Source organism: Eleutherodactylus coqui, chromosome 1, assembly GCF_035609145.1.
Source record: "Eleutherodactylus coqui strain aEleCoq1 chromosome 1, aEleCoq1.hap1, whole genome shotgun sequence".
In the NCBI taxonomy this organism is placed as follows: domain Eukaryota; kingdom Metazoa; phylum Chordata; class Amphibia; order Anura; family Eleutherodactylidae; genus Eleutherodactylus; species Eleutherodactylus coqui.
Window position 1 is genome coordinate 355,541,167 of NC_089837.1, and position 12,436 is coordinate 355,553,602.

The 12,436-nt window shown below is 47.3% G+C and overlaps 1 protein-coding gene across 2 annotated transcripts in view; it reads right to left on the reverse strand.

Annotated features, from left to right (window-relative positions):
* The window catches only part of GAS6 (growth arrest specific 6), a 96,909-nt gene extending 89,300 nt beyond the window's left edge, over positions 1–7,609 (reverse strand). The window contains exons 1-3 of one of the 2 annotated variants that reach the window (XM_066577233.1): positions 7,538–7,609; positions 7,138–7,248; positions 4,495–4,661 (exon numbers count right to left, since the gene is read on the reverse strand). In XM_066577233.1, coding sequence (XP_066433330.1) covers positions 4,495–4,661; positions 7,138–7,207 — 237 coding nt within the window. In that variant the 5' untranslated portion in view covers positions 7,208–7,248; positions 7,538–7,609. Of the gene's footprint in view, positions 1–4,494; positions 4,662–7,137; positions 7,338–7,537 lie in introns of those variants that run through there. The other variant, XM_066577224.1, reaches the window with a different exon arrangement.
* Positions 7,610–12,436: the final 4,827 nt, after the last annotated feature.

Genomic DNA, 12,436 nt, shown 5'->3' on the forward strand with positions numbered 1-12,436 from the left:
TCGTGGATTTACGTAATCACATACATGTACACTTATGCTACATTATATGATCCCATAGATAACATCCCATGTAATGCCACATTGCAAGTTGCCCTTAAGGGTAGGTGCACACGTGGCGGACGTCACCATAAATATGCAGCAAAATTTGCAAATTCCACCACCCTAGACTGAAAGTGGTGAACTTCATGGTAAAAAATCTGCAGCAGAAACTGGCAAATGCCAATTTAGGGCCCATTCAAATATCCATATTCTCAGTGTATTGCACAAGCATCACACAGCCCCATAATAGCCTATGAGGTTATTTGGACAGCTGATGTTTCACACGCATGGATATAAAAAAAAAAAATCTATTTAGCTGTGTGTCCCATTCTCATTTCATGGATGACAGTAGGCCATGCAGTGTAGGAGTGCGGGAACATTGCACAACACATACATGGTGTCCATGGGATTTTTTTTTTGCACCCATTTTACATGGGAGAAACTTGCAAACAACCATATGAATACGGCCTCAAAATGCAAAACATCCTGAGGTCTAGAAATATACAAGTGTAGGTGAGAAATCTAAACAGAAGCCATTTTACCAAAGGGGTTAGATTTTGTAGACAACCCAATCTATAGGTCCTATTGAGGTGTAGGGATGCCCCTCTTACCAGGAATCCCCTCTATTATCTGGAGTGGAAAGTGCACCTCTCCTCTCGGACCCATCATATCCCTGCATTACGCTTTTGTTTGAATAGGCATCATATAATGGATCTCTTGGACAACTCATCATTTAGTGACCAGTCATGAGGCACAGGCTTTTCAAAATTGGGTAATTGAATCACATGCAGTTTTTTAAGCATTTATATTCAAACATACAAGAGGCGACGCATCAGCCTTTTCTTTATACTTGTAATTCTTTTGAATCCACTATTGGATATTTTGCTAAAAAAAACGACATGTGTCTTTCCAGCCTAAAGGCCCATTTAGATGTCTGTATGTTCCACAGGACCCATTGTAGCAAACTAGTTTATTTACATCAATGTTCTTTAACACCGACTGGTATATAAAAAGAAGAAAACAAAACTGCTGCTTGTCCTATTCTCACAAATGCGAATAGCAAATGCAATGTGCGGGGTCCATGGGTATTGGCCAGCACACGCTGACAGGTGTCCGCATGCTGTCCATTGTGAGCTGTGCCACAGTTTCTTGGGCGCAACTGACGTATGGTTGTTTTGAATATGGCCTAAACGATACAAAAACTTATCTCCATTCACATTACAGCCTACAATAAATATACCGGTATGTACTATAAAGCCCACAATCTGCATTAGGCCAGAGTCACACGGGTGAGCGTGAGATATTGGGCCAAGAAACCCGGCCCAATATCGCATGAATGTATCTTTACAGGGTTGTTTTCCTGACATTTCTGCCACGGTGAAATGGCACACAGTTGCACAAATTAATTAATGAAGCTAATGGTGATGACCCGAGTCTCCACCTCTACCCTGGAAAAAGGTCACACGTGTGGCTTTAATTTCTAAGGTCAAAGGAGATCCTAGTGCAGACAGCCTCTGGCAGTTTACTCCAGCGCTACTATTTTTCAATATATGAACAAAAGACAACTGTTTGAGGGCACGTTGCCAATCAGTAATGTAACCGATAGGACGTGATGCTCACAACTGCCTGACGTTACACAGGCACAAAGCAGGAAGAGATGCTGCCCAGCAAACAAAGGACCACAACAGACTAACGAGCAGCGGGAATCAGATGTATTATTGCACTTCAATACTGAGGAGTATACAGTACATGGAAGTATGTCAGATTAGGAGTTAGGCCCAATGTCCACAGGTAAGTTTGACTTGCGGAATCCGCGCAGATAATCCGCATTTAAGCCGCCCATGAGGAGACATTGGCGTCCGCAGATTAATTAAAGCATACGGATTTATTTTGGGGACCTTGTGGTCCAGAAAACAAATTGCAGCATGCTCTATTTTGCTGCAGTTCCTTCACGGACGGCTTCCATTGAAGTCAATAAAAGCCGTCCAATTCATGTCCTGTCCACAATTGAATTGCGCATGGGCCGCGGATTCCACGGGAAAGCAGGAGTTGTTTTTTTTTTAAAGAAATCTCTACTACGCATGTGCGGTAGGTGAATCCACACACATTCGCAGTGAAGACCCGGGCAGAGAAGAACAATCCTCGGCCGTGAATAGGGTCAGGTTGTGCTGCGGGCTCCTGCATGCAGAATACTTGGACATGAGGCCTTATGCTGGAGCTACAAGGTGACTTTGGCCGTGATACACTGCACAGCTAAAGACCGCAGTATGGCTCTGCTAAATCACATCCTACTTTAATTGATTGCCGTCATGTTGTGTCCGCAAGGTTCTATAACCCGACAATAGCAAGAAACCCAGCAGGTTTGGACTTACTAGAGGTATTAGATTGTGGCAACTTGTAAGTAATGCAATATAGCAGGGTCGTAGAGTAATCTTTGGCCACACGACGTGTTTTGGCAAAAGTTGCTGTGCATCCCTAGATTAAGTTATTTTACGTTAGATTCACACTCTAGTTTAAGCAACTTATTGTGACGAATGGTACTACTCTTTTGAGTGAGTTTTTTACCTTTTGCATGTCTTATCTTTGAGTACAATGTTGAGTCATTAGAAATCATGTGTTCACATGCCTGGGAGCCATTGCAGCTAGACAGAGTCTCACTGTTGCAAATCAACTATTAGTTATTTCCTGTTGTGTATATCACATCAACATATTTTGCTGTACAAAAAAAAAAAAAGAAATCCAGCACCTAGAAGTTGTCATTTTAGGGCTCCTGTACACGGGCGGGTCGGACCCTGCATGTGGAATCCTGCAGGGGAGTTCAACCCGGTGATCCCTGCGTACCTGTTTGGCGTCTTCTTCTCTGTGCTGCGGATGTGCCGACCTGCGCTCCGGGACGCATGCGCAGTACAGAGAAGGCTGCACCGTCACTGGGCGATGACGTGGCTCCCGTGGCCATTCTGCAATGATGATTGCGTAATGTGCGCAGGACAGACTGCTTCGATTGACTTCAATGGAAGCTATCAATGCATAGCCCATACAAAATCCCAGCATGCTGCGATTTCTTTTCCGCGAGTTAAAAAATAAATAAATAAATTTTAAAAAAAATCAATTGATTTCTGTTCATGGGCAGGAAATTGCGTTTTTACATTGCATGCTATGGGCTGGATTTGCTGCAGCGTCCGAAGGCGAAATTCCGCACCGGACTCCACTATGCAAATCCATCTGTGGACAGGAGCCCAAACTGTAAATCTCAGCAATGCAGTTACATCTCAGGCAGGTATGTAAATGATTAGAGTTGTGGTGATTAGATGAATGGTCTTGTCACCTGAGGCCCTAAAAGTGGTTACACCCTTGGCCTATAAAGAGACACCCAGAGGCTTCTTGTTTGTAGTGACCTCTTTTTCTGCTTGTGTAGAGCTTGTAGACCACTAGACGCCTCTACGATGCAATTGAAGAGATTTCACCCAGTTAACAGTTTGAGAGGAGGCACATTAATGGAATTAGATGGTCATATTGGCAAATTGCTGTCTCTTAGGCCGTTGTGACCAGACTGTCGGGAGGTGTTGGGACCAGTGGATGCGTGAGGGCACACAAGGCAACCACGCTGACCCTTCCCTCGACAATCTTTTCTATTATTGGTGGTCTGTCAAGCACAAACTACTCCATCTATTTCATTTCCCACCATGCAGAGAGGTGGCACCATCGTTACAGGCCCATGTGTCTCTCAAAACCATTTCCAGATGCTTGGCTGAAGGACATTTGGTCTTACGGCACCCATTACGTGTACTGCCTTTGAAACCCACATCGCCTGTTTGCCGTAGTGTTGTGAACGATGAAACTGGACTGCTATGGAGTTGAACCAGATTGTCTTCAACAATGAATCCAAGTTTAGTTTGTGCACTGACAACAGCCATGTTCATGTCTGGAGACCTAAGGGTGAGCGCTTCAATCCTGCCTTGAGCACACTGCGCCCCCACTGCTGGTGTGGTGGTCTGAGGGCATCGCATACCACAGTTGGTCTCCCCTAGTGGTGGTATGAGGGACAATGACAGCTCAGCGATATGTTCAGGACATCCTGCAGCCACATGTGTTCCTCTCATGGCGGCTTCCAGAAGGTATTTTACAGCAGGATAATGCTCGGCCGCACACAGCAAGGATGTCACAGGAATGTCTCCACAACATTGCCACACTTCCATGGCTGCCTGGTCACCAGATTAGAACATGTATGGGACCATGTGAGACGCCAACTTCAACACTCTATGAGTTTGCATGATCAAGAGGATCAGTTACAGCAAATGTGGACTGAAATACCGCAAGATACCATATGGAACCTGCACGCCTCCATGCCCACCGTATCACATCTTGCATCTAAGCTACTGTAAAAGTGGCCCAATAAATGCTTATAATCTCTAAATACACGATAAGTGTTGGAGCTAGAAATGTATTCATACTTACAGTTTCAGGATCATTCTCAAAAACTTCCCTGGCCTCCTCTTTATTGCATATCTCCTCTACACACTCCCGTTCCAAGTGGCCTTGCTTGGTCTCCTCAAACAAACTGTTTGCCCTCTTCAGCCTGGGGCGAAGGAACTGAGCAGCCTCACTGGCCTGCAACACGACTCCTGCAGCCAACATATAACAATAGCATACAAAAATATTACTTCATCTCTCAACATATTTCTGGGTTTAGCAGAATTTAAGTAGAACAAAACATAATGTAATTGGATTGTGTAACAGATATGTGAAGGCAAATGTGAAAGGAATCTTAGCCCTGAACCTACGGGTGCATTCACACGAACGTATATCGGCTCGGGTTTCACGCCGAGCCGATATACGTTGTCCTCGGGTGCAGGGGGGGGGGGGGAGGATGGAAGAGCCAGGAGCAGGAACTGAGCTCCCGCCCCCCTCTCTGCCTCCTCTCCGCCCCTCTGCACTATTTGCAATGAGAGGAGGCGGGACGGGGGCGGGGCTAAAGTCTTGGAACAGGCCCCACCCCCATCCCGCCTCTCCCCATTGCAAATAGTGCAGAGGGGTGGAGAGGAGGCAGAGAGGGGGCGGGAGCACAGTTCCTGGCCCTGGCTCTTCCTTCCTCCCCCCCCCCCCCCCTGCACCCGAGGACAACCTATATCGGCTCGGCGTAAAACCCGAGCCGATATACGTTCGTGTGAATGCACCCTACCAGTGATATAATAGGTTTTACTAAAGGGTCACCAATAATACAAAATTACCTGCAATATTAGGAGTGATTGGCTGGGTGGGCAGCTGTTCCTATCATATGCACTGTTTGCTTGCAATCCCAGTTTTTGATAGAAATAGTTCCCATTGAAAATGTGCCAGAAAAATAATAATCACCATTATTTATATAGCACATACGTATAATGCAGCACTTTACATTGTGGGTTCTGTCACTAATGGGGCTCATTTTGTTTAGTAAATTCACCTATTAGCATGTTTTTGGAGCGTGGGAGGATAACTACACAAATACAGGGAGAACAGACAAACTCCATGCAGATGTTGTCTTTAGTCGGGTTTGAACCTAGGACTCAAGCATTGTAAGGCACCAGTGGCAACCACTGAGCCACCATGCTGTCCTAAGTCCAGGCTCACAAGCGGATTCCAATTGTGGAATTTGTGATTGGCGTTAACAGAGGATCTGTGGCAAAAAGTGAGCATGCATTAAAAAGCATGTACTTACGCTTTTTTGCTCACTCTTTGATATGAATTGCGTATTCCAGGAGCGGAGGAAAAAAAATTGCAGCATGCTCTATTTTGTAGTGGATGGTCTCCATTGAAGTCAATGGAGGCAGTCCGACCCACAGCCCATAAGCAATTAACATAGCTAAGCGATGGTGTGGAAAATACAAACATTAAAAAAAAAAAAACACTGTACTGCGCATGATCGACATCAAGCCCCCGCGCTCATTCGCAATACAGCCAAAAAAAAGGTACGCAGGGTTGCTGATTGTATTCTGAATCCGGTCTGCCCGCATGGGCCAGCCTAACGCCAGCTTCACAAGGGATTTGCTGCTGAAGTTACACAGCGTTTACAGTACATGCCACATTGAGAAGATTTCAGAGATCTTCCCAGGTGCCGAAATTTGCTGTAATGAATCTGCAGAGTTTTAAAAACGTGCTATGGATTCTAAGTCGGCAGCATGTCTATTTATGCTGAGGAATTCAGCCCTTGAAATACAAGGGTTAAATCCCGCAGCAGATGTGCAATTAAAAACGCAGCTTAATCAACACCTAAATGGTGCGGATTTGGCCATTGCAGATTTACAGAATTGCTGCCCGGATTTCACCCCGTGTGAAGTCCAATTATATCCACTGATTATATCTATTGTGATTCAATGCTACAAAAAGAGAAGTCCAAGGAAGGTGGGAATGAATACTTTTCCAATGAACAGCACTGTTAAATAATGTGGCTGATCATTACATATTGGCTGATCATTATATTGGCTGATCATTACATAGTGCATGGCATCAGTCTAATGCTCCTTTGCAGCACATAGAGGTTTAGAACAGGCAGATGTGCCTCAGTACAGAACAAAAAACTAAAAGCCACTATCATGAATGTGATGCTGCCTCAGATGGGCACAGCAGGCGTAAAGATGGGCACAGATCAAAACAACCTGTAACCCAGCAGCACCAATATGTGTGCCCCATCTAATAGTCAAAACCTGAAGAAAGTAAAAAACAAAAACATTGCACACCCCTGGCCGACAGATCGGTGGTCTTCCTTCCTCCAGGTTTGCTTCAGTTAGAAGTTTATTTGTGTTGCTACATACAGCGCCAGCCCCATTATAACAGCAAGGGAGACTTGCAAACAATGACTTTCTCCAAGCCTGTGCTCTATGGAGGCGACCGAACTGCTCCGTCGGTGGTGACCTGCCCAAGAGAATATAAACAAACCCATGCCAGCTGCTGCCCTGCCTCCCATGTGCCTGGTGAAGCAATCATGGAGCCTGCTAGCGCAATGCTGCCCTCTCACAACTGGCACGTCCTGTGTGATCCCAATTACCATGGGTGACTGTAACCAAACACCCAGACCCCAGGGGGTCCCCCGTCATACAATGCAGCCGACACCCCTGTACTCACTGGCAGGCGAGGTCTCCGCAGCCACCAGCAGGAGAAGCAGCGCCGCTGTCAGGCTGTTGGCACCGGGCATGGCGAGTGCACGACCCCGGGCAGATCGAGGTGATGTCCCTGCTGTGTGGAGAGACAAGAGCATTCACCACCGGCACCGCAGCGGGGCGTCCGCGCTCACTCCCTCCCAGTCATTAGATAAAAGTTTGCACACATCTCCAGACACACCTCTGTCCCTGACGTGATCCCGGCTGCCTCCTCACCCGCGGCCGGCCGGGCGGGCACACGCATGCCAGCCACTATAAATACCGCTGTGGTGTTCATTACATACTGGGCACCCATGAGGTAGCCTGCTGCTCACACTCGCCATACATTACAGCTAATGGAGGCTTCAAAGGAAACAGTCATTTACCTGCCTAGTAAAAGCCCCCCTACTCAGTGCATAGAATGTGGCAGATGCTACGTGAGGGGAATGGTGCCCGGGGTGCCATGACAGGCCGCCTCCCCTGTGTGTTTACAACACAAGAGGAATAGCAGAAAATGCCTGATAATATGGCACCACCTGCTGACGGTCTCCTCACAGCACTGACCTGGATTCACACAGCTGTGCTGGCAGCAACAATGCGCCCAGTCATGTGCCCCGAGGACAATGGCTTACAGACATGTGGCCACTGAGCAGTCATGGCTGCAGCACCGCCGTCACACAGGCACTTTCTGTGGCAATTTTTTTCAGCCATGACTGGATTTAAAGGAATGTGAGGGAAGGACTGAAGGGAGGGCTCCCCGTAGCATAAGGCCTCATGTCCACGCCGATCTCCGCAGTGGAAGACCTGCGAGTCAGTGTGGAAATGAATTGTAAATGCTTGCCGGCGATCGCGGATGAGTTTGTTTTGTACGCGGATCGTCCGCACGGGAAAAAAAAATAGCAAGTCCAAAGTGATTGCCTTCCCCCTCCTCCCTGCTTGAGAGGCATCTGCCTACAAATGCGCAATTAAATTGTGGATCGCTCGCTTCCATAGAGCTCAATGGAGCCCATCTGCGCGGAATACACGGTAAAATGGAGCATGCTGCGATTTCTTTTCCTCACGTGGCATCCACAAATCAAATCCGCAGGTGTTAATTGAAGTGCAGACGTCCCATGCTTCCCTATGGGCGGCTTGAACCGCAAATCAAATCCGCCCGTGGACATTGAGGCACACACGGCACCGCAGACACTGTTCTTTCCGGCACAAATGTTGGCATTGAACCCCGCTCGAACGGTCGCCTTTTGGTCTCCTTTGGTCCTGTTCAGGTTTTCCATTTGGGTTTCCATGTAGAAGCCCAAAATAGAGGAAGAGACCAGATCTGAACAGACCCCTCTGGTCCCTTCGCACGCAGCATTCCGCTACAGAAAAAAAACGCTGCTGGCATTCCGCAACTTAATACCCGCAGCAATTCAGGCAGGGTTCACACAGGGCGTATTCCCGTCGGAAATCTCGCGGTTTGGCCACAGCAAAAACCGTGAGATTTCCGCCGGGAGAACCGCCGCGGTTCAAGCCGCGGCGGCCGCTTGCTTTTCCGTTGCGGCCGGCTCTCCCATAGAGGAGAAAACGGCCGTGGCATAAATAAACAAAAAAACAAAAGTAAACAGACATGCTCAATCTTTGGAACCGGATTTACTTTTGCAACCGGATTTACCGCTGCGGATTAGCCGTCCCGTGTGGACGAGGTTTCTGAGAAACCTCGTCCACATGGCTGGCTAATCCCGAGATTAGCGGCCGCAGGCGGTTTTGCCGCGGGCGGATCTGCTGTGGCAAAACCGCGGCAAATCCGCCCGGTGTGAACCCAGCCAAATCCTCACTGGCCATATCTGCACCACTTAGGTTCAGGTTTGGATACGTTTCTCACTGTGCATCTGCTGCAGGATTTATCCCTTGTATTGCACGGGTTGAATGCCGCCCCATAAATAGGCACGCTGCAGATTTAGAAGTCGTGGCATTTTTCAAAAACTCTGCAGATTTGCTGCGGAAAATTTCTGCGCCGTGTGAAGGAGATTTCTGAAATCTCTTGCAGATGGCTTGTATGGTTAGGCCACTCTCACACACCCGCTTGGCAAAACGCCGCGATTTTGATCACAGCGGTTTGCTGCAACTTTACTTTCGTTTTCGGACACAAGTTCCTACGTCTGATAGCGGGTTTTAGTGCACCCCATTACTGTGATGGGTGATGAGGTGCGCTAAACGCGGAAAATAGAGCAGACAGCGCTAGAAAGCGCCATGTTCGAGCGCATGTATGCGAGACGCCATTGAAATCAATAGAGCAGTATGCCGCGATGAAGCACATGTGGGAGAGAGGCCTTAAGATGCAGAATTTCTTGCGTTTTCAGGCTGTGCGAAGGCACCTTTGTATTTCAAGGGTTGAATTCTGCTGCATAAATAGACATGCTCAAGATTTAGAATCTGCAGTATTTTTCAAAAACGCTGCGATTCTTGCAGAAATTTTTGCCAAAAATTTTCCACAGCAGATGAAGGAGATTTCACGTCTTGCACTATAAGGCCCAATGTCCACGGGCAGATTTGATTTGCAGTATCTGCGCAGAAGATCTGCAAATCAAGCAGCCCATAGGGATGCATTATCAGTAAAAAGCATGCAGGTGTGATTTTTTATTTTCTGGCGTGCAGATCGCATTCGCGGGAAGAATTCACAGCATGCTCCATTTTCCTGCAGATCCTGCAGGGACGGCTTCCATTGAAGTCAATAGAAGCCATCCAATGCAAGGCACAGCCACAGCTGTCATTGTGGACATGCCGCAGATCCGCGGGAAAGCAGGAGATTTAAAAACAAAAGACGAAGTACTGTGCTTGCGCTGGGCGCTCCCGCCGTGCTAAAGAAGGAAGATCTGGCCGGCACAGAGGAGACCTGCGCTGGATCCGGAGAGGTAAGAAACTGTCTTTTACTCCCCATGGCCATGGGCATGCACGGATTCTGCTGCGGGATTCAGCAGTGAAATCCGTGTGCAAGTAAACATTTGGCCTAAATTCTGCAGAATTTTTGCTGCGATTCTGGAGCAGAAATTCCGAAGCAATTCCACCGTGCGTGAAGATGGCCTTTCATCCACATGGTGCGTAAATAATGCGCAGCTTAAATCCACCTGTGGTGCAAATTTTTTACAACAGCATGTCAATTTAGATTTTCACAGTGGATTTCACCTAATCAAATCCCCAGCAAATACTGCAGTAAAATCTGTGGTTAGGATTCATTATGGATTTTTCTCCTATTCGGACCTTCCTCCTGCTGGAACCACCTCCGGCTTTAGCTCAAAAAAACTGCCTCAAAAACGGCATCAAGGAAACTTTATATACTTCTATTTTCCCATCCGTGACTTCAGGGGACACAGAAAGGCCTTGGGTACAGCTCCTGCCACTAGAAGACAGACACTAAGTAAAGAAAGAGTTATACCTTCCTGCAGGCACTGAGCTAAATCAGTTTTAGCTTAGTGTCTGTAGGAGGCAGACCTCCTGATCTGCAGGTCTTCTGTCCTTTCTTATTTTAGTTTCTTATTTTTCCTTTCTTCTCCTCAGGCTGGGAATCAGGGTTGAGCTAACTTTCCTTATTGCCGCTAAGTGGGGAGGGCGAACAGCGTTGCATGAGACACACTGTTACTCCTTCCTCCAACAAGACAAAGTGGAACAGAGTGGCAGTAACCACACTGTGTCTCACCAGCCATGGGCTCACCTGCGATTTCTGCCTGGTGACCCTGCTGGTGCCCTGAGGGAGCCAAAGAGAAGAGGATGAAGATGAGGTAAGTATGGCACCATCGTCCCTCTCCTCCATACTTTCATCACCTCTCAGCACTTCTTGGGTGTCTTAATTCTCTTCTCTCAACCACAGACTGGGGTCCTTCTTCCCACCTTTCTTTACGGCATGAATTCCCTCGTTCTGGTGGGCCCATGTTCAGCGCTGTTATGGGAAGGCCATCTCGTTGGCCAGCACTACTAATCGAGCCCCCGTTCTAAGCCTACACAAACCACTGGTGGCACTTAAAGCTGGTGCACAGTACTTCCTCTCCCCCGCACTGTATCACTATAGGTCATTGGCTATTCCTGACTGTCCCACTTCTGGCCTAGGAACCTTCCTTGCAGCCAGTCTCCTCCAGCAGCATCCCAGGGGAACTCAGAGCAGCTCTTCAGTAGCTATTCAGTGGCTTGCTCACAAATCAGGTATCATCTACCCTGAGGGATGCCATACTCGCATATCATCTTCTTTCCTCGGCACAAACACAAGGAGAGTCCCCAGACAGGAGCCATCAGTTAACCCTTGTACCCAGTCAGAGCCACTGGGCTCTCATCTGGATTGGGCAGCCTTCCCCCTGTCATGGTATTATACCCACATAGAGTGGTCATACTCATGCGTAGCATGAGTCTACACCTAACGCAACTATACAGTGATGGCAAGCATCAACCAGGCACATTACCCCTTTCCATAGGAGGCGTAATGGTATATAGTATGTTACTGTCTCTCTTATGACTACGTAGTTGTATCATGAGTCATCTGACTCATTACCCCTTCCAGAGAAGCCGTAATGGTAGTATGGCAAGACTCCATATTTCTCCTGACTGCCCCATGACAACCTTACCCCCTTTCATAGGAGGAGTAAGTGTAGTACAGGAAGACGCTGTACCTCTCATTTCTCTGTATATTTCACTACTACACTAGGATGATATCTATTACCTGTCTCATTACCCCCTTTCACAGGAGGAGTAATGGTACTACAGTGGGTCCCTGTATGTCTCAGGACTCTGTATAGCCTATAACTACTCTATGATGACATCCATCATTTGTCTCATTGCTCCCTTTCAAAGGGAAGTAAAAATATCTCTATTGACTGTATCCCACACAATTACTCAATGACAACAACCATTATCTGCTTCATTACCCCCTTCCATAAGAGGAGTAATTATATTACTACGAGACTCCGCACCCTTCATGTCTACACAATTATGACGAGCAGCGTCTGCCTCGTTACTCCTTTCAATGCAGGAGTAACTGTAGCGCTATCATACTCTGTATCGCTCATATTGTGCTGCCCTTCTTGACCATTCTCTCAAAGAAGAATCCATGGATTACAACCAGGCACATTATTGGCCAGGTTGGCAGAGGCAGCTATGAGGTCACCATATTACTGCCAGCTCAGGATGTAAGTGTATTACACCTGCACTCTGCATTTCTGGCAGCATATACAAGTGTAAACCAGCCTCGTTACCCCCTTCCCAAGAGGAATCGGTGTCTTACTTTTGATCTCTCTATGTGTCCAAATGCAGTGACTCCAAGT